Genomic DNA, 25,666 nt, shown 5'->3' on the forward strand with positions numbered 1-25,666 from the left:
AGTGATTTTAGTTTTTCAAAATTAAATAAAAAACCAAAAATATTTTCATATATTTGAAATTGTTCAAACCTACTTTCAATTGAAGAAATAGCTTGATCTACTATATATAAAAAATAATTAATTCTAAAATATTCTTCAGCGGATTGTGTTGTCTCATCATTGACATTCTCATCAAACTATTTCTTCCTACGAATTATACGTTTTTCACAAAATATAGGCTCTTTCCATTTTGGTTGCAATTTCTTTAGATGAATTCATAGCAGATGTAAATCCATCTTCTCTATATTTTTTTAAAAAAGACATGAGACCTTTTAATTGATCTATAGCAACATCAATATGCATGTCTTTCGATTGTAAATTTTTACTAACAGAGTTAACAGCAAATAATATGTCATACCAAATAGTCATAGCTAGCAAAAACTCAAAACTTTCAATCTCATATGTTGCTAAACAATTAGCTTCACTTTTTGTTTAGGGATCTTCACTTGTGTTTGCCAATTGTAACAAAGCATCTCTTATATCTAGAACTTGAAATTTTATTGCTTTCACACTTTCAATTCAACTTTCCCAACGTGTTTGTGACAATGGCTTAGGAGTTAAACTTGTCACATTATCTTGTAAAATTTTCCATCGCTTTGTGGAAGAAGAAAATAGTGTGTATATACGTTGTACTACTCCAAAAAAAGATATAGCTTTAGGACAAGAATTAGCCATATCACATAGGACAAGGTTGAGATTATGACAACCACATGGTGTGTAAAATGCTTTAGGATTTATATCAAGAATTCTTTTTTGTACCCCTTGTTTTTTCCCTTTCATATTAGACCCATTATCATATCCTTGTCCACGTACATCATTAATATCAAGTTCAAGATTTTCTATTGCACTTATAATTTCATTGAAAAGACCTTTTCAGAAGTATCATCTACCTTTAAAAATTTCACAAAATGTTCATCTATTTTTATCGGACTTATTGAAATATCCACACATCTTAGTATGAGAGTCATTTGTTCTTGATGACTTACATCGGGGGTACAATCAAGTATAATTGAAAAGTATTTTGCTTCTTTAATCTTTTTTATAATTTTACTTTTAATTTCATTTGCTAATAATTGTATCACTTCATTTTGTATATTATGTCCAAGATAATGATTATGGATTGCACCATGTTGAATACGTTGAACATGTTCTTGCATTACTGGATCAAATTCTGCAATCATTTCAATTATACTTAAAAAATTTCCGTTATTTTCTTGATAGATCTTTTCATTTTTTCCTCGGAATGCCAAATTATTTTTACCAAGATTTTTTACCACCGCTATTATTCTTAATAACACTTTTTTCCAATGATCTTTCTCTTTCTTAATTTGTTCTTGGACATTTTTATCAATTGTTTTATTCTTCAATAATCTTAGTTCTAAATCAATCCAAGTATTCATATTAGTAATATGCTCATTGGTTGTTTCGTGATTTTTAAGAATAGAACTAATATTTTTCCAATCCTTAGTTCCTCCATTAGCTAGTTGATTTGTATTAGATTATGAATTAAACAACTTGCAACAAAAACAAAATACTTTATCTAGATCTTTCAAATACACTAACCATTTTCTATCATGTTTCTCTCCATTTGGTAATTTTCGAATATAATGCGTAGTAGAAAAATGTCTAGAGTTCTTATCTATAGGAAAGTTTAGATCATCAACTCTTATTGGACCATTTTCTACTAACAAATCTCTTAATTTTATATCAATAGTTTTCCATTGACTTGGATAAAAAATATTTGTAGGAATATAATTAGGTTGATCATTAATATTTTCACTCTCCTCTAAATTATTTTGAGCTTCATTATCAAGAATGGTGACATTACATGTTTGAACATTATCATGACTACATTCATTATTATCATTTTGTTGTATATTTTCATTATCTTCCAACTCTTTTTGATGAATTTCTTGTTCATTTATGAAACCTTCACTCAAATTTTCTGCAAAATTTTGTTTTTTCCTAGTAATAAATTTGTCCATAGCTCCTTTTTGAGATTCAATTAGTTCTTCTCTTTGTCTTTTTTTTTTTTAGTTTTTCATATCCAGATGGATATTTTCTAGTAGAAATTTGTAATTAAAAAATATTTATGAATAAATGAAACACAATCTATAATAAAAAAAAAAAACAATTTAACTAGAATAATATAAATTTAATGTATAAAACAATAGAACTTGGTTTATCAAAAGCACAATTGCAGCTCTACTTAATATGATCACTTTACACTTTAAACCTGCACAAAAAAAATTAAAATTAATATTAATACAAAGTAAATTATTCTAAATTTATAATTTTGTTATCACTTATCAATACTCTTTTTTTTGTGTAGCATTAAACCTTTTTTTTTAGCAAAATATTGGATCCACTAAGACCAACCCACTAGCAAAATGTGTAAGACTCAACTTAATCCACACTAAAACTAAGACCAACCTAGAGCCCACTATCCCTCATGGCTCTATCCCACTAAGGGTCCGTTTGGATACAACTGAAAACTGAAAACTGAAAAACACTGTAGCAAAATAATTTTTAAATGTATAAATAGTATCGTGGGACCCATTTTTAATAAAAAAGTTGCTGAAAAGTAAAATTTGTGAGTCTGTAAATAGTACACGATGTGCACTGATTGGTCCAAAAAAGTTTGAAAAGTCAAACTTTGCGGCTACTGTTCATTGAACAGTGCAGGAACAGTAGCCGCAATCTGAAAAACGCGTGAAAAAAAAAAAAAAAACAAACAAAACACAGACACAGACGCAATCAGCCCAATCCAAACGCAGCTAAAAATATGATTTCTTTAAAAAAAAAAAAAAAAAAAAAACTGTGTAAAGCCAAAAAGAAGAATAAAACAAAACGTGTAAAGCCAAAAGCAAAAGCAAAACAATACTTTAAATCTTTAAGGGGTCATTTGGACCATTTCATAGCCAGATAGGCTTCTAGAGAAATCTATAACCAAAAAGAAAGAGCAAAAACCCAGCAACTCCTCTTCAAAAAGAAAAAAAAAACTCAAACACCCATCAGCTGAAAAAGATCTAAAGCCAAAAAGAAAGAGTAAAAACCCAGCAGCTCATTTTCAAAAACAAAAACCAAAAACTCAGACACCCATCAGCTGAAGAAGATCTAAAGCCAAAAAGAAAGAGTAAAACCCAGCAGCTCCTCTTCAAACCAAAAAAAAAAAAAAAAAACTCAGACACCCAGCAGCTGAAGAAGACGAAAGAGGCAAAGGAAGAGAAAGCAAAAAAGAACCTGAAATGAAGCTCTGTGAACACATCAAGTCTATTGCTAACACCGATTGATGAGTAAGTTAACTAAAAAGAGTGTTTTTTTTTAGAATCAAGATGGAGAGAGAGTCAGAGAGTGAGAGTTTTTTTTTTTTTCTTCTTTCTTTTTTCTGCCTTTTCTTATATGTTTCTTCTTTATGCGGTTCTGCCTATAAGCTAAAGATTTCTGCATTTTGCAATCTTTTCTTCTGCAAGCAAAAGATTTGGGGATGGGAATAGTGTCACTTCAGTGTGAGAAATGGCCATTTATTTTATTTTATTTTATTTTTTTCAGATGATGGGAATTGGGATTAGCTTTAATGTCAGTTCAGTGTGAGAAACGACCCTTTTTTTTTCCTCAGATGATGGGAATTGGGCTTAACCTTCACGTCAGTTCACTGGCCTTTTTTTTTTTTTTTTTTTTTTTTTTTTTTTTTTTTTTTTTTTTTTTTAATGATGGGAGTTGGGATTAGCCTTCAATCTTCATGTTTTCACGGTTTTTTTTTTTTTTTTTTTTTTTTTTTTTTTTTTTTTTTTTTTTTCGCCTTCATGTTAGGTTCAAAGTGAGAAACGGGGCCATTTAAAAAAAAAAAAAGATGAGAAATTAATATTATATAATATATTATTACTATTTGGGGGCCTTCTTAGAAGTTGGGGCCTTAGGCGGTGGCCTAAATCGCCTATAGCTTCAGTCAGCCCTATTGTTCCCCTTTGGTTTAAAATTTCTTTTTGGACATATTTATGGGTAATCTTTCACTTTATCCATGGTTGTTTTCATTTTGCACTCCTTGTTTTCAACAAAATGTGTGAGTGACATTTTATTGTGTAACGTGTGTCGATCCACTTTGCATTTGTTTCTTATTTCTTTTATGATCATGGCTTCTAAGGGGCCTCGAACTGGTTCCTCTTCCTTTTGTTTTGATAAGAATAAATTTAGGAGCGAGGACTCTGCTAAATCGTTTCATGAATGTCACAATCATCTCCATATGCACCCCAAGAGACCTATTGAACCTATTTCTTTATTGCACTCCCCTACTGTCACTTAGATACAACATGAAGCTAAGATTCCAATAGAAATTTTATTCATCACAAGCTTGTGCCCATTAAAGTAGAATAACACACCGATATAGACCAATAAGATTAAACCTAAATCTAATTGACTAGGGCTAAAGGCCAATTATTAAATTATGAAAATTATATTGATTCAAAGAAATTAACTAACCTATAAAAAAATTAAATAAAATAGTAATATGGAATTAGCTAATAAGACCAAATGTAAAATCCAAAGGGCCAATAGTAAAAACATAATATTAAAAAAATAAAATCAAAACAAAACAATCGGTTATTTTGGTATTCTTAAAATTGATGAAGGACAATCAATTCTCAAATATTTTTGCGAAATAATTGACCAAAAAAAAAAATTAAATAGAGAGGCTAACTTATAAATTGCATCTTCTAATTTTGTCTAAAAATCAATTTAGTTCAGTAATTTCAATTCCATTCAATTAAATTCTCTAACTTTTAAATTTATTTAATTTATTCAATTCAGTTATTTTGTAAACTTCTATTAGAAGGGTTACTGATAAATTTCCTAAAACATCATTTTGGTATTTTTAAAATTCTAAAACTAAAAAATATTTTTAAAAATTAATAAAATAAAAAGCCAACCATAGGAAGAACATTTAGATTTCCAAAAATTTAAATCAATACAATTTTTATACAAAGTCAACAAAATACTCATTTAAATAAAAAGCAACCAAAAAATTCATCACTTCTGAGCAACCAAACAAAAGCCTAGATTTGTTTGTTAAAACTTCCAAATCAACCTAACATAAAAACTTCCAAATCAAAATTAAAACTCACTAATAGCATTATCACCACACAACTCATAACTTATATTTGTGAAAACCCAACAACAAAAATAGTTCTCTGCTCTTGAAAATAGGAAGCTTTGGTTAACCCAATTATATCACCCAAATACTCAACCCTCACAGGCAAAAAGACCCAAATTGGCATCAGATCTTGATAATGGGAAGGGTTCATTGGCAAGAGTCTCGACTAATGCCAATTGGGGAACAAGGGTTTTAGAAAGCTTGCTTGAAATCAACACTATGTCTGAATAGAAAATTTAGAAATTCTAGAATTTCTTGAAATTAAACACAGATTATTATTATTATTTAAAGGGTCATGCTAACGAGTGTTCTTAGGATAATGGTTAACAATCTATTTTAGGATATGAATTGTTAACATTAATTGTTTTTTTTTTTTTTTTTTTTTTTTTTTTTTTTTTTTATAAAAACTTTCTTTAAATAAATTGTTAACCAATACCCTAAGGGCATCTGTTAGCATTTTCCTTATTTAATTATTTTTTTTTAGGTAAAATGAACTAAAACCCTTAACCTTTGAGGAGGATGCATTTAACATCCTCTTCCCCCTTCAACCAATTTTCAACGAATTTCATACACAAAACAAAACTATTCATAAATTGCCTATAAATTCTTCTATTATCCTTGCCTCCAAATAATAAACGACAACATACCGAATTTGGAAATTTTTGATGATGTTCCTAATCCCAATATGATCGCTCTCTCTCGAACATCACCCGATGGTGCAGAAACAGAATAATTAAATTCAGAAATAGGTATGCATCTGTTTTTTGTGTCCTACATTGGCCTTTTTGCATGTTTGGTTCTATGCGGGTGATTGTTTTTCGTTAATTATTTGTACTTCTTGTGCATTGTGCTTGTGATATTCTTTAGAATGCATGAAAACAATCAACTAACATGCTTTTAAAATAGATATGGTGCTGTAGTTAAATTGAAGATGCACGTACAAAATATGAGTTTAATAGATAAAATTTCAGTGTCTAAGAAATTACAAGGGTTGGGTCAATTAGAAATCTAAATTCTAAAGTTGAGTTATCCACGGACCACGGTCATATATAGTTACTAGTCGCTAACCCATGCGATGCACGGGAATAGCCACTGCATGAGTATCAAGAAAAAAAAAAACATTATTTTTTAGTTAGAGTAGTAAGTAAAAATGCATGAAATTATAAAAAATGATATTTAAAAAATAGTACAAAGTTTTATTAGTTAGGCATAAAAAACAATGTTATTTTATTTATTAGTTTTTTGTGGGAATGAATAAGAGAAAGAATGTTCAATGTTGTGTCTCTAGTTTAGTTAGTGTTGTATATATAGAATCATAGATAGATGCATACAAGATAGATTGTACTATATATATCAAAACGTGCCTATTGAAAAATTATAACATTTTATATTGGATATACCAAAAGGGGTCTATTGAAGGGTCATAACCTTTCATATTGGATACATATTAAAGGTGTCTATTGAATGAAAAGATACCCATTGATTGAAGATGTGTCTATTGAATAAAAATGTGCATATTTAATGAAAATGTATCTATTGACCGAAAATGTGCATATTAATGGAAAAGTAGCTATTGAAGGGTCACAATCATTTCAGTATAAATAGTAGTTCATATTAATTTGGTAACTTCTTTTCAACTTCTTCTTTTTCATTTTTCTTAGAAATATAAGAAACTTGTGGGTCTTCTACGAAATCGCTATTTGTAGAACTTGTCTAAGGATAACATTCAATTGTGCCTCCAAGTTAATCAAATTTTCTGTTTGTCTACTGGATCATTTTTTTATTCCATTATATAATTCCTCTATGTTCCCAAAAAAATCAAAAAGATTGGTGAAGTCTAATACTCGTTTTAGCATAACTGAAATGAAGAATTTTTTAGAGAAATTAAGAGACATTTTTTTCTCGATTGCAATCTATGGATATATGGCAATCAAAGTTTTTGTTTTTATTTTTTTACCAAGGACTTGTAAATGCATGATTGGTGGTTTATTGGGAATCGGAAAAAGAAAAAAGATAAAAGAAGTATGTGGTGGAAATGTTGAGATGCAGAGGAAGGAAAGGAATTTAGTAGGGAACGTGAAAAGTATACATAGAGAATGTGTTTTTGCATTAAGAGAGAAGAGAATTATACCTTTGTCAGAAAATGTCTGTCACACTGGACATAGTCTATTGGCGTTGTCATGGATTTACTATGAACTATCTCTCCAAGTATGCAGTCAATTGCTGCACCCTGATTGTATAGAATATCATTAGATAGCAACAAAAATGTGAAATACCCATAAACTAAAAATAAACACGTAATATTAGAAATTTTAACTATTCAAACATGTAATCACCTAAAATAAACACGTAATATTATAAATTTTAACTATTCAAACATGTAATCACCTTTGTTAACACCAAATGCTCGCATCTCAACAGATCAGCCACCTTGAACAACCTCAACAGATGCATTTAAAATTGGGCTTGTCCAATGAAGTCGCACGACATTCAAAATGTCATCGAGGAGTTCTTTCTGTGAAGTGTTTAGGATATGAAGGAATTTTTTAATTTTTTGAGAAATAGGATACGAAGGATTTTGATATGATATATACGTTTTATCTGTATCAGTCTCTAAAACAAACCAAAAAAAAAAATAGAATGTGATTGGGAGTTTTTAGTGTTATTTATAGTTAATTCTTAAAAATTGTATTTAATACAAATTGAATTTCATGAAAAGTCACAATCTTTGGGAGTTTTAAAATGTAAACATGGCTGCAATTTATGTAAACACGTGGCGCAATGAGATGCGGTCAAAAAAAAGTCAAACGTTTCAGCTATTAGTTATTATATAGATATAGATATAGATGTATGTATTTGTTATTTACTTAAAAATGTGAGTAAATTATTAATATTTTGGGAGGGATTACTAAAATAATGCGTGCAAAGAAATTTTTAATCTAATTTCTTTTCTTAGATTTTTTAATATCAAAATTTTTGTTTCTATATATTTTATATCATAAAAAATTGAATAAATCATATATTATTTAGTAATTGAAATATTCGCAAGTGTTATATAAAAAATTAAATTTAAATAAAGTATTTATGCGGTATTAGTCATATATTTGTAACTTCACTGAGATAATCTTTGCTTTATTAATACTTTTAACTCTTTTTTTTCTCCAAAAAAAAAAAAAAAATCTACCTTTTAACCTTTTGAAATTTTATTTAGAAAAAATTACTTAATTTACCACTTACGAAACTAACAAACCTGAGGAATACACTAAATGGTTAACAATATGTAACAATTATTTGACCGACAAGTAACAAAGCAGTACAGCAATGAAGAATCATTTGAGAAACTATCATTCTAATTGATATCTAAATAAAAGTAACAAAATGCTATAAAATAAGAAAAATAATAATCAATTGAAGAAAAAAAAATTGACTACTTAAGACAATTATAAAAAAACCTATGCATATTAAACACATATTTTGAAGTGATGAATTGTTGGAACTTAGTAGACAAAACTTAAAGTCCTTAGACAATATTTATTACATATACCAAATAAGGGGGTGAATCTATACTTATTGTAAAGAAAAGGAAAACTTGCCTTCTATATTGGTCATTAGTGGATTTTTTTTTTTTTTTTTTGACAAAGAATGGCTTTGGAAATAACGATGCTGCTAGTCAGTTTTTTTATAATTTTATTATTAAATAGAATTTCATTAGTTGATGGTGACTATAGATCTAGATTTATAACGGGGAAAAAAAAAAAGACTATATCGATCTAGATGGTCCAAAATAACCTAAAGTCTTCTACACGTTAAGAAGTTAAGGACATTATCCGAAGATTTTTCCAATGGTCGAAATCTTTGAGCAACTTTCGGCGAAAAAAAAAAGAAAAAGAAAAAATTCTTTGAGCAACTTGCTTTCCAACAAAGAATAGTAATATTCTTTCAAAAAAGAAAATGGTAATATTTCTATATATTAAAAAATAAAAAAATAGAAAGATTTAAAGTTTCCAAGTCAAGTGTTTGTGTTGAGAGTTTAATGAAAGAGTATTTGGGATAGTTACACTTTACTACCTTAAACTATATATCAAATTAGACTCTGCACCATGCATGGTTAGCACTCTAATTAAATTATAATTAACTTGTGTTACACTTTGCACCGATCTGCTATCAATTTTGCTTATGTTTTGGATGGAAAACCAAAGTTTAGAATGTAAAGTATAATCAGGAATATAATTTAAGGTGGTAAAGTATAATTTCTTCTTTATTTTTAAGGAATTGAGAGAAGGGGTAATTGTGTCTTTTCACATGATGTCGTGTTTTCCTGTCCAAGTTAATAGCTCAGTTGACGGCGTGATGCAAAGTGTAACATGAATTTTAATTTAAAGTTCTAATTGTGCATTTTGAAAGGTCAGGGTGTAAAGTATAATTTGGGAATAGTTTATATATAGTGATAAAGTGTAATTTCTCATAGCGTATAGGATACATATATATGGGATGAGACCTACATATGTTGTGAGAAGAAGTATCACGAGGCTGTCTCATAATTTTATTTTATTTTATTTTTATTTTTATTTTTTTTCAGCTTAAACAACACTCAAGTTTGGTCAATATGACCAAGGGCCCGCTTGTGGCTTAATTAGTACTTTCTTATGCACAAAATGCTTGGTGTTTAAGGAGGAAAGGATTTGAGCTGCACAATTAATAGCATATTATAATTATCTCAAAAAGAAAAGTTTAGTCAATATGAAGACGATCTTGATCTGATTTTATTTTTTTATGAATAGAAATTCTCTACTGTATTTTGAGTGTGTATTTTGAGTGTTTCACTTCATGTTTTACAAACTACAATATTCTATGTGTCTAATTTTTTATAAGAATTTATTTGTTAAAAAAAAAAAAAAGTAGTCAGCTGGCATATTTTTATTCATTTTTATATATGTTCATGTTCAGCTCAGCTGCCATTAAACTTGGGTACATATCAAAATGATGGTGACTTCAAAGATAAAAAAAAGTTGGTACATATTTATCAAGAAAGAAAGTTTGGTAAATATCAAATTGATGGTGACTTTAAAAAAAATTATTAATATATAAAAAAGACCGTGACTTAAAAAATAAAAAGTCACCATCATTTTTATTCTTACGAAACTTTAATAGTGGTTAAGCTGAATGACGGTGCTTCGCTGTTCAAAATTTTAAGTACAGAGACGAATAAGAAAAAAAGAAATGACACACATTCCATTTGCATCCATTTTTCCTTCGCGTTTTCAAGCTGGTGGTGGTGGGAGTAGACCAAACTTTTTCCCTATAAAAATCTACATTCCGGCTCTCCATTCTAAGCAGTCATAGACATTTCTTACAATCTCATTAAGAACTATGGGTTGCTTAATAATATGTCTCTCTCAACTCTTTTTCCTCGTGTTTCTCTGGCATTCTCAACCTACTTCTTCATCATCTTTCTCCTCTTCTTCTACACTATCGTGTTCCCAAGAGCAGAGCTCAGCGTTGCTCAAATTTAAGCAACTTCATTCTTATCCAACTTCTTCTTCTTCCAAATATTCTGATGACTGTGATCAAAAGAAAGAGTCTTGGAAGGAGGGCAGAGATTGTTGCTCATGGGATGGGGTTACGTGTGATACAATGGGGAGAGACGTGATTGGCCTTGACCTTAGTTGCAGTGAGCTTCAAGGCACCATTCATTCCAATAGTAGCCTCTTTCTTCTCCCTAACTTGCAACAGCTCAACCTTGCTTTCAACTGCTTCAGTTCACCGATTTCATCTGGCTTTGGTCAGTTTGCTAAGTTGGAAAAACTTGACCTTTCTTCTTCTCAGTTTTCTGGTCAAGTCCCACATGAACTATCCAAACTCTCCAAACTGTCCTCACTAGATCACTCTGGCAATAAACAAGTTAGTCTCAATACATCTGTCATGAGGAGGCTTGTTCAAAATCTGACCAAGCTAAGAGAACTCCGTCTTGATGGTGTTCAGATGTCACTTGTTTTGCTTGATTCTTTGATGAATCTGTCCTCTTCTTTGACAGTCCTTAGTCTCAATGGTTGTGGATTGCATGGCAACTTACTATATAACATTTTCCGCCTACCAAACCTAAGGGAGCTCAGTTTAATTTGTAATCCTGAACTCAGAGGGGCTTTCCCAACGACAAATTGGAGCAATCCCTTGATGTTTTTGGATGTCTCTACCACAGGTTTCTCAGGACCATTGTCAAATTCCATTGACAATCTAAAATTCTTAAATCATTTGGGATTATCTCAGTGCAATTTCAATGGCTTGATACCTGCGTCATTTGGTAACCTTACGCAAATTACTGAATTAGATTTATCAGGTAACAATTTTGTTGGTGAGTTGCCATCATCACTTTCAAACCTCAAGAACCTGTCTTTTTTGAATCTCCGATGCAACAAGTTAAGTGGTAAGATCCCATCATCACTGTCATGTGGGCAACATCCAATCCTTTAACATACTTTTGAATCTAATGGAATTGCAATTTTACAGGATCAATACCCGAGTCCTTTGGAAACCTCACGAAAGTTACTTATTGTTACCTTTCATCTAACAGCTTCATTGGCCACATTCCATCATCACTCTCAAATCTAAAGGATCTCACTTTTCTGGACCTCGGAGGCAACAATTTTGAAGGTACACTTCAGATTTTTTGACCAAGCTCACAAAACTCACAAATTTAGACTTAAATTCTAACCACCTTATTGGTCAAATTGGTGAATTCCAAAATGCCAAGTCATTGGAGATTCTTTTGTTATATAATAACAGGCTAAATGGCTCTGTTCCAAAGTCAATCTCAAATCTGGTGAAACTTCAGAAGCTTGATATTTCTTCAAATAATCTGAGTGGCACTATAGAATTTGATATGTTCTCAAAGCTCAATGAAATCGATTTTCTAGACCTATCCTATAACAGTCTGTCTTTGAGCATCAACAACAATTTAAAGTATACCTTCCCCAAACTTAAATACTTGAAACTAGCATCTTGCAACATAACTAAATTTCCATACTTAAGAACCTTGTTCTTAGACACCTTAGACCTATCTAACAATAGGATCAAAGGCCAAGTCCCAAAATGGATGTTTAAAGAGCTAGGGAATTTGAAATCATTAAATCTTTCTCATAACTCTCTGACAAGTATAGAGCAAATTCCAGGAGAGAATTTAGAAAATCTTGATCTTCATGCCAACTTTCTTCAAGGAACTTTTCCTGTTCCACCATCTTCTGTGGTTTTCTTTTCTATCTCAAACAATAAATTGACCGGGGAAATACCTTCTTCAATTTGCAATCTAACCCTCCAAATCCTTGATATCTCCTTTAACAATCTAACTGGTATGATTCCACGATGTTTGGGATACTTGAGTGATTTTCTCTTGGTGATGGATTTCCGAACAAATAGATTCCATGGAACCATCCCTGAAATGTTTGCAAAGTGCAAAAGCTTGAGAACTCTTGTCTTTAATCACAATCAATTGGAAGGGTCGTTACCACAATCTTTGGTCAATTGTAAAAAGTTGGAAGTTCTAGACTTTGGAAATAACAAAATAACTGATTCATTCCCCTATTGGTTGGAAGCGCTTCCAAAGCTACAAGTTCTTGTCTTGAGGTGCAATAGATTTTATGGCCAAATTGAAGATTTCAAGACCAACTCATCTTTTGCTATGTTGCGAATAATTGACCTTTCTCAAAATAATTTTATGGGTCATTTAACTTCCAATTTTTTTGAAGGATTGAAAGCTATAAAAACAGTCAATGAAAATGAAGTTTCATTGAAATATATTGGGGAAGACTATTACCAAGACTCAGTAATGGTAGTATGGAAAGGGCATGAACGTATGCTAGAGAGAATCTTAACCATCTTCACTACCATTGACCTCTCATGCAACAAGTTCCATGGGAAAATTCCCAAAGTACTTGGAAAACTTCAGTTTCTTCGAGAGCTCAACCTCTCCCACAATAGCCTAACTGGCTATATCCCGTCATCATTGGGAAATTTGTTGCTACTTGAATCCTTAGACCTCTCTTCAAATATGCTCAATGGCTCCATTCCAATGCAATTAACAAGTTTAACATTTTTAGCTGTTTTAAACCTTTCACAAAACAAACTTATAGGACCCATACCTCAAGGCCTACAATTTAATACATTTCAAAACAACTCATACATTGGGAACAAAGGATTGTGTGGATTTCCATTGTCGAAGAAATGTAGGATTGTTGAGCCACCATCATCTGAAGAGGACAACGATTTAAAGTTTACAAGTGGATTTGGTTGGAAGGCGGTGATGATGGGGTATGGATGTGGATTCGTGTACGGGATAGCTATGGGATATCTTGTTTCCAAGTCTAGAAAACCTCAATGGCTTGTAAGCTTGGTTGGGATATCTTGTTTCCAAGTCTAGAAAACTTCAATGGCTTGTAAGCTTGGTTAAAGGAGAATAGTATCTAAAGAAGAGAAGGGAGTAATAATTAAACATCAAGAGGAAGATGAAATTAAAGCAATTAAGGGGTGGTTGATGTGTTTTGAAAAAAAAATTCCCTAGAATATTATTGTACTATTGTTTTATATATGCTTGTCTTAGAAGTTGCACAATAATTTGTATGTATAGAAGTTGCTTACTTCTTCAAAGAATAATCGTGCTCATATATGATGAGCATATATATATATATATATATATATATACAGGAATTCCATGTTTTGTTTGTTTTTTAAGATTGTGTGGCATGTTGGAATTTAGTTCTGGGATGGTCTTGCGCTGGCTTCTAACATTTTCTTTATATCAATGAATAATTGATTTTATATCAGAAGAAAAAAAAATGGAATATTTCAAATCATAATCATAAAAATACTAGAATTCAAAATGAAAAAGGGTTTAAACATGAAAATTAGATCTGGTCCTTGATTAGGCATGGAAAAGTGGAAAACACACCCTTATTCAAGGAAGGTCGAAGTTTTGTCAGCTGCCACCCCCCTCCCCGCTCTCCAACCACAAAAAGAAAAAACCAAAGACCTACTCTATAGAAACTTCCAATACCCATGAAGAATTATTTTTACCACTTCTTTGCCCAAAATCTCAAGGCCAATATAGAAGGTTACAAGTGTGAGAGATTATCGTTAGAGTATGAGCTTTTCTTTCTCTTACCATGGACTTTGAAACCTATTAAAGCAAGTATTTCAAAGGTATTTGGGATTATTTCTTAATGTGTTGTTCGAAAGATTTTATTGTGGTGAAGTTGGTTTTTGTAGAGGTCATTGAGGTAAGCTTGTATTTCTCTTAATTTGTAGTATAAGCTCAAGTTGTGTGATAAAACTTGAGTAAAAGATCAATGTAACTTGTTGATTATAGTGGATCATTCCAAACACGACTTGTCTACGTAGACTTATAGTGTTTTTGGATGGAGGGGAGTAGAAATGAATGAAATATTGAGGGTTTAATAAATCTTATTTGGAATTTTTTAAATTGGGGCGGGGGGAGGACGTATTTATGCCTATGTTGTGTATCCTCCCAATTTTCATTTTATTTTTTTACAAGGTACCTTAATTTTAATTTTTTTAAATAGGAAGAATTTGGAAAAGAGGGAAGGGATTCCATTTATTTTAAAATTTTAATTTCCAATTTACCCCTATGATGAATTAATAACAGATATCAATTTATATGACCATTCTTTTCTGCTCTCCTCACCTACTTAATTTTTAATACAACTAGATGATCATCTGTTCTCATTTTTCTTAATTTTTAAAATATCTATTCTCCTTTTTCTTAATTTTTAAAATATCTCCTATAAAAAAATTTAAAATATCTAATTGAGGGTAACCATTCCTCTCCCGTCTAGTCTCCTCTACTTTCTCCCTTACTCTTTACTCTCCTTTCTCTCCAAACTTCCAAACATACTAATGGTATTGAACCTCTTAAATCTTGTATGCATTGTTTATGCCTTCTATGTGTTTGATAATTTGTCTCTTACGATACCACAAAAAAAAAAAAAGAAAAAAAAAAGTCCTCTGTGAAATTGAAATGTATTAATAACTAAGATTCCATATTACATATGTTCTTAGCTTAGTCTTGATATTTCTTATCGGTAACTTCCATTAACTTTGTGTTGGTAAATCCATTCCTGGTTGCCAATATTGATTAAGGCTCTTACCAGGAAGTGGTTTGTTTCAACCAACATCTTAGACAATTATATAAATCATCATCCATTTCACCTTCTCAACAATGTGGCATTTGGCGATCTGCCCACAGGTTTTTCTGTCTTTAGTATGGCTTTGATGTTTCTACAAGCTGTAAGTATCCTAATTTATCGCTAGGATGCTCTTCCACAATTTAACTTTTTAGGGTTTTTTGGTCAGACTAGAGAGTGTTGAAGCAGAACAACCTCTTACCTTTCCAAAGTCTTCCTTCAAGTTACTTTTACAACCAATCTAGGCAATTACGTATGGAAACTTGGGTTGAATCTCATGGTGCATACATTGAAATTGAAGTGAGTTGTAGCGATTTTGAGCTATAATGCCAAAGCCAGCAACTGACATTTGATATAAAATTAATGTAGGCTGCATTAGTTTTTCTAGCCCTTCTAAGTAACAAAAGAAAGGTGATCTCATGAGCATTAAATATCATTTGTGTATTTTTTTTTTACTTCATTTAAGCTACCCCACAATTTCTTTGACCATTTGCTTGGGGAGAGAGAGAACTCTTGCAAGTGACTGTATTTTGTATTTGTAGCCTACATATACTTATGTGTACAAGATCTGCAATTCATCTATATAATACCTAAAAGCTTAAGCATAACATTTATTATTGTTATGCTCATGTTGAACCACATCAACATAGCATTTCGGTCTATTCAATTCTTTTCGGTTCACTTGAATCCATTCAGTCCATTCGTTTTATTTCGATCCACTTTAGTCCATCCGGTCCACTTTTGTTCATCCAATTCGGTCCACTTCTGACCAATTCGGTCCACATTGGTCTATTTCAATCTATTTTAGTCTATTTTGGTCCATTGGTCCATTTCGGTCCACTCTAGTCCACTTCAATTTGTTCAGTTCACCTCAGTCCATTTTGTCCTCTTTGATGATGCTTTAGGAGGAGAGGTGTATGTTAAAAGAGGAGCTGTTTAATTGACAATTATGTCAAATTTTCAGTGTAATATCGAAAAGTATCTTGATAAAATTATATTTTTCTTATGTTATTAAAGTTTTGTATTTTTTTTTCCTAATATTAAGTGATGGATTTGCTTATACATGCTTCCTTCTTTAGCCATTCAAGACATATAAAGGATAAACCATTTGTATGGAGTACTAGAAAAAAATCCAACCACGCAATAATTTATTTACAAAATACCTCGCATTATATTATAATTGAATGTAAAATATATTATATTTTCTTAAAAAAATATACAAAATTAAAAACACCTTCTAATAACAAATATATAGATAGCTTAATTTACAAAATCTAATATATATTGTATTGACTATACTTTATTAGAAAATAATCATTTCATTTTAAGAAGGGATTGATGAGACTAATACTTATAAGTCTCATATACTATTTTAATTTTTTACTTAACAGAAAAAAATATATATATATATATAAATATCAAATATTTTAACCAAAAAAAAAAAAAAACAAATCGTCAAATTTTTTTGGAGCATTGTGCAGATCTGCTATTAGTGTTTATAAAGCCTGCATGTAACAAAATTACAAAAATATTATTGAACAACCAGAATTCACTAAGCACTTTTCTCAACCAAAAAAAAATCACTAAGCACTAAAAGTGTTTTTAATGGATTAAAACGCCAACACCGCAATAATGTAACATCTTACTTATCAAAATATCAGTGTACGTACGAACTTGACATAGGATCAATGGCAGAGCTGGGATTTAATTTCAAGGGTGGCAAAATTTATAAAAGCAACACACATGTGCTGATGAACACATACACGCAAATACTTGATACCAATCTGAATAATGACAAATCATTCACGTGAATACCCAGCTATGTTTTAATGTAGACAAAGTTATAAGATAACAATTTTTTATATGATGTAAATTTGTTAGGTGTTTGTGAATTTTTTTAAGTAAAAGGACGGAAAAATACCCACCATCTTATCTGATAAAGATCTTTGTGAATTCGTGCTTTGACAAAAGGACGGAAAAAACATATTGAAAAATATGTTTATTTGAGGAAGAAAATAGGTAGTTTTAATGGCAGTTAGTTTTGGATGAGTGGGTTTAACGTTTGTGTGAGATTTAGCATCTGGCTTTAATTTTTTAGATGTGTTTGTTTCATACAGTATAACCTTTCACTTTTTAACTTAAAAATTGTATAGTTTTAAATGGGCTTTTTTTCTATATGTCAGAACAGCTATATTGATAAGGCCTTGTGATCATGAGGAAGATGCAACAACCAACAACCTATTATTGATATAGCATGTCAATTAATAAATCAACCAAATGATTAAACATACTAAGGACACATAAACAAAAAAACAGAACTCTCACTAAAGTGTTTGACTTCCTTAGACAATGTAGCTCAAGTCATAGCGAACCCTGAAATGTAATTGATGGGGGAAAAAAAATTCAACCTCAATCCTAGAGCCCACTTGATGTATTTTAAAACAAAATAAAATTTGGTGTATTTTTAATAGAATACAGCATTGGTTCATTAAAAGACGCATATTAAGCTATTATTGTTTCTGCACATGCATAAACCCGAAAACTTCATAGCATATCCCATTTTAGAGAAGGAAAACACAACAATACACACAAAATTTTCCATTATTAACATATCATAATGCTTAACGATATGGCATGAAGGGAGTTTTGAATAAGAGAACTTAAATAAAAGAATCCACCCATACATAAAGGCATGGAATATTCATTGATAATTGTCAGGTGGAATGTTCATTGTCAACTTCTACTTTGCTATTCATTTTGAAGTTTTATACTAAAATTCAATTTAGTTTCATGGTGCTTGCTCTTAGATTCATAATTAATTCAATCTGATATTAATGGCCATTTATAAATGACAATAGAACTTAAAAAAAATTAACTATATTAAAATCATCTACCACTAAAAACTATTGTATACCTGTTTTTTTGTCATATATCCACCAGTTTCAAAACTGGGCAAAGTTGTACAATAAGGAATCAATCCATGAGAATGTGCACATATTTAGACTTTTTGAGGAGAAGCACTAATATTAAAAATTAGATTCACTACTTTTAAGAGGCATCTAAAATATTAATTAATCTTCATGTTGATCATAGCAATATACCATTAAATAAATATATTGAATAAAATTCAAATAAAATATATGCAAAGAAACATCTAGTAGAAGTCCTATAAAAAAATAGATTAGAATAGAATAAATCATATAAGAAATGTCTAAAACAATACGTACCTGTTTAGGTTCAGGTTGTTGTAAAGAGAGAAGCAGCATCCAGCAAAGAAGACATGGTTGGCAGCATAGTATGTAGATTGTAAAATCAATCACAGAATAGCCTAGAACCATTTTAATCCTAATATTTAAAACAAAAACAAATAATAAAAAAATCCAAACCCAAATAGCTAAATGAAAAAAAATAAATTCTAACCCAAATACCTAAAAATCAAACCAATCCAACCAAATATCCAAACATAAAGTATATTTAACATTCAATTTAAAAAAAAAAAAATTACCAGTGACGGTTCCAATAAAGTAGAAACTATACCTGGTAGTACTGCTTCTACTCAGACTTGGATTGCTTCCAAGGATTTCCCTTCCCACCTACAAACCCTGAAAAAGAAAAGCTTAGAAAGAACCCAACTCATCTCTGTAGAGAAAGGAATTGACATTGACAGATATAAATCCAAAATACGAATAACCCGAAAATATTAAATAAGAACAGTCACAGCTGAAAAGCATTCATCATTGATCCCTGGTAAATTAAACAAAAACACCCTCATAATTCACCACTATTTTACATTAATACGACTCAAAGCACAAACGGTTACTGTAAACTCAAACTCAAAAGAGTCAAAACTCACCGTATTGGGAGAATTGAAAGACGAGGACCCATCAACGATGTTGTCGGAGGCACCCAAAGAAAGCGGCATCTGAATCAAACCAGACTCGCCGGCTCCGGCGCCGGCACCGCGAGACATGAAGAGTTGCTACTGGAGCATGATGGCAGCGGCGGCAACTGCGGTGGAGGACTTAGTAGTGCCAAAAATCTGGTGGTTACGGAGCTTGGAAGCGAGGGTGGAAGAGTCATGGTCGAACTGGTAAGGAACATTGTTGTCAGGGTTAGACGATGGCGTTTCGTTGGAGAGGTATCTGGGCTTGAGGTCCCACGGGGTTTTGGGGTTGAGGTCAGGCCAAGAACACGATGGGATGGTAGAGAAAATTTGCTCCAAGAAGTCATTGTGGGTGTTGTTAGGGTCAAAGTGTGAGTTCTGAAGGTGTTGAATCTGAGAGTTTTGGATCAGTGGGGAGCTGTATTTCTAATTTGCGTTTGATTATTGTAGAAGGGGAGGTGATCCAGGCGTGTTTGATATCAAAAGGTTTTATTTAGCCAAAAAAAAATAGCACAACATTTAATGTAAAACACAGATTTCTATAAGGGGAGGTGAACCTAGCGTTTTATTCAGGAGAATAAAGGAGAGGAGGACAGCGTTTCATAAGAGATGAAGCAAAATTGGACTCCAATTTCAGATTTGAATTGAACAATTAGAAGGATAAATCTAGACACATGGCACAAGATTAGAATTCTAATTAAGGATTCTAATTTGAGTTTCTCTCTGTTTCACCTATTATTTTATATATAGACTAGTCACAAACCAATGTGATGCAAAGAAAAACTTTGCTTAAAGGCATGAGCCAATTTTATTTGTCTCAAGCTGAAACAAATAAACTTAGGTTCTTTATATTTTTATCTAATGGCTAAAGCCAGAGAATAGGATGCCCCAGACAAAGCCAACTGTGTAAAAATAAATAATAAATAAAAACTGGTGAAGAAATGGAAAGTCACCACAAAGAAAATAAAAGATAACAAAATGAGGAAGATAGAGAAATATGAAGGTTATAAGCGTGTGAATATCAAGATTGCAAAGTGCTTGTTAATAACTTACTATTATAGAAAATCACCAGAAAACGTAGCCATCTCTCTCTTCCAACTTTATTCCTTCAATCCACTGTCTATACATATGCAAAAACTTGAATTTAAAATAATCAAATAAAGGAAAAAAAAAAAAAAAAAGAAGATTATTTGCAACAACAATTACAAATAGAATAACACTAATAGCCATCAAAAGCAAAAGTAGAGGTAAATCTAATTGGCTTATCTCCTTCCATATCATTGATAAATTTATCAATGGTTAGTGTCAAAAATCATGAGTACAAATAACAAATAAGTACTGAGGAAACAAAACTGAAAGGGAAATAAATAAAAAGGATGATGGATTCCAATTCTTACCTAAGCTCACAACAATAGCAATAGTTCATGTCCCTTCGAGGCATGCATTGGGCATTGTCTAGGAAATGGAATATAAACACCAAGAGAAGCCCCACAAACTCTATAAAAATGCAAAAATAAGTCACATAATTCTAACACACATTTCCACAAACACGTGTAACAAACGGGAGATCTAGTATCATATAGCTTTTAATAAGAAAACAAACATGGGAAATCCAAAATCTGAGACACAATAACAAACACACACAAAAGCTGAAAATAAAAAAGAAGCCATTCATTGTTGCTCTTTTAATCACAATATCTATCACTCTCTAATCTCTATCTATAAACACACTTGGACACGTAATATTAAAATAAAAATAAAGAAAAATTAAAGAAATAGAAAAAGAAAAATCTTTCGTTTGAACATTGAATCAAATATGTAGTTTTGATGTAAAATTTTCTGGTTGCTACCAATCAAATATATGTACTCTCTCTCTCTCTCTTATTTTTCTTTTTTCTCCTGAGAATCCTCTATTTGTGTACTCAAAAAACAAAATAAAGGTATGGTGAATACTGCAGCAATATATATACCCCGTGCTATTAAATGAAAAGCTGTAATGTAAACGACTGGTCGTATTTGGTTTGGTCTGCTCACATTTCACGACAAGTCGCTTATAAAATAGCTTGTGCCGTTTATGTTCAGAAGATATTATGCTGCAACTCGTCAAGTGTTTCTGTTGTAAATAGCTGTAGTTTATCGTTCAGTTATATTAGTGGCCATGTGTCATTCTGTAATTCGCTCTTGTAGTTGGTGGAGGTAGTTGCTTCTTTTAATTTTCTGTTATACTGTGCGGTTTAACATTGAGAGCTGTGTCTTCAAATGTAAAGAACAGAAAAAATAAAATAAAATAAATAAAAAACAGACTTAATTATCAAAATTTGATAGAATTATAGTTAAACCATTAAATTTCACAATTTTCTAATAACTTAAATTTCAGAGATGATAATTTAATATGGTATAAAAAAATGTCAATTTAATAGGTATTCTTAATGTAATTGTTAATAAACTATTTTAGGAAAGTTTTTAGCATCACTTTCACGGGAAACATTTAAAAAAAAAAAATCTCAAAAAAATTAATTACTTTATCATTTTCCCAAAAAATGTTTCTTAAAATAGTAAATTGGTAATTTAATCAATATTTCAAGCAATTCCTCTTTGCTTCCAATATTTCAAGTTTTTTTTTTTACAAGATAGAATTTTTACTTTAGCCTAATCTAAATGTATATGTGTGTGAAACTTCCTTCTAAAGACTCTACTCCCCACATCCCACGAGCATTTATACTTGTGAAGTGATATCCACACCAAGGGCGTGCGGTGATCTTTAGTCATAAGTTATAACATTTAGTTTATGTATTTGGCACTTTTTAATAAATGGCAAAACATTTAGTGAAGCACTCTAGAGAGTGCTCCATTCAAATAAGCATTAAATGGTAAAACATATATTAATGTTGCATATTCTACAAGCTTATTGTTCTAACCAGAAATTTGTTACACTCACTTTGGAGCACTCTCTAAATTCAGCAAATTGACGTCGATTGTAAAAAATAAAATAAAATTGTCCTGGCTCCCCAGCAATTTTGTAGAATACGTTTCGCTTGAATTTTTGTTCAGTTCTTTGGGAATGCTCTAAAATGGGATGAAAGACCTAGTGAATATATAATTTAGTAGTCATAAATATTTTTGAGAAAACATTTTCTACTAATTACTTTGATATCTTTGAAAAGTATAACCAAAATTTCTCATGATCTAGAGTAAGAGTCGGGTTTTTTTTAGGCCTAAGGCTATAATGATGTATTTTTTTTGTTGTGATATTTAATTTACAGTTTTTTTTTTTTTTGGTTGCATTTTATTTATTACTGGTTAAAAATGTAAACAAATAAGTAACAGCAAATTCGCTTAAAATAAAATTCATCGTGGATTTTTTAACATCAATATATAGTTGGGGAGCTCATCCCTTATTTCTCTATTTTAGATTTTGCGGAGTAGTAGGTTTATCGTTGAGGTGGTTTGTGTATAACAGAAATCAAAGAAACAAAAAGAAGAAGCTAGATCAGAAATGAAGGCTAGACGACAAGTAGCTTAAGCAGTTTTGATAAAAGCTACTTGTAGTTTAACTTTGGGTAGTGAACACGTGAGCAGCATGTGTGTGATTAGTTGTACAGTGTATTTAGTTAGTTAGAAGTTAATTAGCTGTTAGTTTTTCCCTCTCTTTGCCTTGTATATAAAGATCTGTGTAATCGTTATTTTCCAAGTTAATGAGAATTCACTCTTAACCAAATCTTCATAGTGTAAGAAGATTATTACAATTTGCATTAATATATATATATATATATATATATTTTAGCTTGCATTAATAAATGTTAGACACTTCACACTAGTGTTCAGTGATTTATTTCTAACCGTTTTGATTTTCTAAGAAATTTATTTGTATCATTTTTGTGATGTGGCTTAACATTGGATATTTGGCAAAGTCGGTGGCCTTTAGTTTGCTCTGGTGGAAGTAGGAAACGATGTCCCATTTGGTTTTCGAGGTATACGTCACCGCACAAAGAAAATCAAGTCCTAGTTTTATTAGGAATTTAGGATACATTAGCCGACTTTGTTAGAAAGTGTAGTGTTACAAGACTAGTGCAAATACAATAGGGTGTTGCTATTGTTCTACTATTGTAATTTTCTTATTTTATAGTGGAATTTTCTTTGTTGGATGTCGGCATATTGCTAAACTATGTAAATTTTCTTTGTTTATTTTTCTTCTCTTTTCTTTAATTTGGTGTTAGTGAGTCTATTTTCACAACAGTTGTTGATATTGAAGATTAGCCAATGCTAAACTTTTAATTTTTGTTTTTTTGAGAATAGTCAAAGGAATTTTAATTTGTTATTGAGTTTCTTTTAGAGAATAATTATTAAACTTTAGTGGAGCCTTGCACACTTGTGAATATTTCTTGATGTATGGCCGTTGTTTTGTGTCTATCTCATATATTGGGTTGATATATATTAGAGTATAATTTCTCTAGTTCACATAAATTACATTAGTTCTCTCTCTCTCTCTCTTTTAATTCATTGTTTTTAGATAGATAAGTAAGATTCAAATTATAGACATAAGACACTTCAAAAAATGTCATTTACCCATTACTAGTTAACTATCATTTCAACCCTTTTTTACCTTCTAAATCAATGCATGGATTGAAATAATCTTGTTTCTCATAGCAAGCCAGAGATACGCAACATATACTTTTTTCTATTTCTTTGGTAAAGTACACAACATATACTTAGTGGTGGGTATTTAGCATTTTCCTAGTTAATGAAAACATAAAAATATTTACTTACCAGATTCTCTAAAAAGAAAACATATAAATTTTAATGAAATGGAAAATCATGCCTCCTTTAATTCACTGCATCATGCATCCAATAGATTTTTGCAGTTTTAACAAACATTAACAAGTTTCTTTAATGATTTTTTTATTTTATTTTATTATCCACTTGAATTTCATGACTGAAACTGAAGGGGACTACTTAATTTAGAGTTTTAGGCACGCGTTACTAGTTATCAACCGCCAAAAACCTTTTATGCAATTTTCTTCCCAAAAAAATTAGGTAGAGATGTAAGTTACACCATTAGAAGTCAAGTCTCTATTAAAAATTTAGGTAGAGCTTCAAGTTTCACCATTGGGTAGAGATGCAATGGCGCTTAAACAAATGTGTTGTGCCTCGACACAATGATAGCTCTATTAAGACCCCGATAGTAGATGTGATATTATCTTTACCGTCACATGATATAGGGTTGATGAGTTTAAATGGGGGGATCCTTTTTTGTTTAGCCAAAAAAAAAAAAAAAAAGTGTAAAGTGACTTAAAATGCAAGTTAGTTGAATCCGAGACTTGGTAAATTGCATGGTCCATTCACACGATGATGGGACTACTGTTTTCCTGTTTTAGTCTTCAACAACCACCCTCTTTCTCGTGCATTTTTTCGAAGGAGCTATTTCTTTCACACAAACTGCCTAATTTCTTTAATATTTTATGTTAAAGAGTTTCCCCCCTAACTTTTCCTAAAGCAAGTTACAGTTTGTTGTCTTCATAATCACAAGGCCCCTCATCACAATTTTCGTACCCCATTTTGAAAAAAAAAATACACAGATATTTTGCAAAAAAAGAAACTACATCATAAATAGATACAATCCTCTATCACTGTGAATATCATGACTGAATGGGGACTAGATGATTTAAACAAGCGTCACTGGTTAATAAGTAGTTATCCAGTGCCAAAATTCTTTTGTGCAACTTTATTCCCCCCCCGCCCCCCCCCAAAAAAAAAAAAGGTAGAGATAATGAGATATGCAAGTTACAACGGAGTCTTTTCACAAGGTCTTCTTTATTTTGGCACTAGATTCCTTTCTTTTTCTTTTTTGAGGGCCCCTGATTCCTTTCTTAAAGAGACTTAAAATGCAATTTAATTACTAGAGTCAACTCGAGTCTTGGTAATTGCATGGCCTATTTTTCCAAGGAAAAGACACCCATTTTTTTCCCCTAAAAAAAAAGTTACAATATCCAGCAAAAAATAAAATGTAGGAAACATTAATGGATAAGTGTTCGAGCATTTTTAAAAAAAAAAAAAAAATTATTTTACCACTGTACACTCTTGGTGTGATGGTAATTCCACAAATATAAGTACTTATAGGATGTGGGGGGTAAGAGCCGGGGTTCAAGTCTCTAGGAGGGAGCTTCACACACATATACACTTAGATTATGTTAGAATAGAATTCTATCTTGTATAAAATAAAATAAAATAAAAATCTATTTTACACATTTAACATATATTTTTATCTATTTTACCATCTTATTTTACAATTTAACAAACTCTATTCATTTATTTATTCATTTCTCTCTCTTACTCCCCACTTTTTCTTTCTCTTCTACTCATTTTTCTATCTCATCCTTTAAAACAAACAAAATAAAATAAAAT

The 25,666-nt window shown here is 31.0% G+C and overlaps 1 protein-coding gene across 1 annotated transcript; it reads left to right on the forward strand.

Moving 5' to 3' along the window:
- The first annotated feature begins 10,558 nt into the window (after positions 1-10,558).
- LOC115956220 (receptor-like protein 9DC3) lies at positions 10,559-13,601 on the forward strand. The gene is made up of 4 exons (XM_031074659.1): positions 10,559-11,612; positions 11,696-11,839; positions 12,232-12,322; positions 12,446-13,601. The coding sequence occupies exons 1-4, from the start codon at positions 10,559-10,561 to the stop codon at positions 13,599-13,601; spliced, it is 2,445 nt and encodes an 814-aa protein (XP_030930519.1).
- Positions 13,602-25,666: the final 12,065 nt, after the last annotated feature.

The sequence above is a fragment of the Quercus lobata genome, chromosome 8 (genome assembly GCF_001633185.2).
Source record: "Quercus lobata isolate SW786 chromosome 8, ValleyOak3.0 Primary Assembly, whole genome shotgun sequence".
Taxonomy (NCBI): domain Eukaryota; kingdom Viridiplantae; phylum Streptophyta; class Magnoliopsida; order Fagales; family Fagaceae; genus Quercus; species Quercus lobata.

What these genes read in the sequence shown, in the direction of transcription:
- LOC115956220 (XM_031074659.1), top strand. Translation starts at nt 10,559, where the DNA reads ATGGGTTGCTTAATAATATGTCTCTCTCAACTCTTTTTCCTCGTGTTT. An exon ending in CGGAGGCAACAATTTTGAAG is followed by an intron (nt 11,840 to 12,231) that starts GTACACTTCAGA and finishes CCTTGTTCTTAG; the next exon opens with ACACCTTAGACCTATCTAAC. An exon ending in TTGAAATCATTAAATCTTTC is followed by an intron (nt 12,323 to 12,445) that starts TCATAACTCTCT and finishes TTTCTTTTCTAT; the next exon opens with CTCAAACAATAAATTGACCG.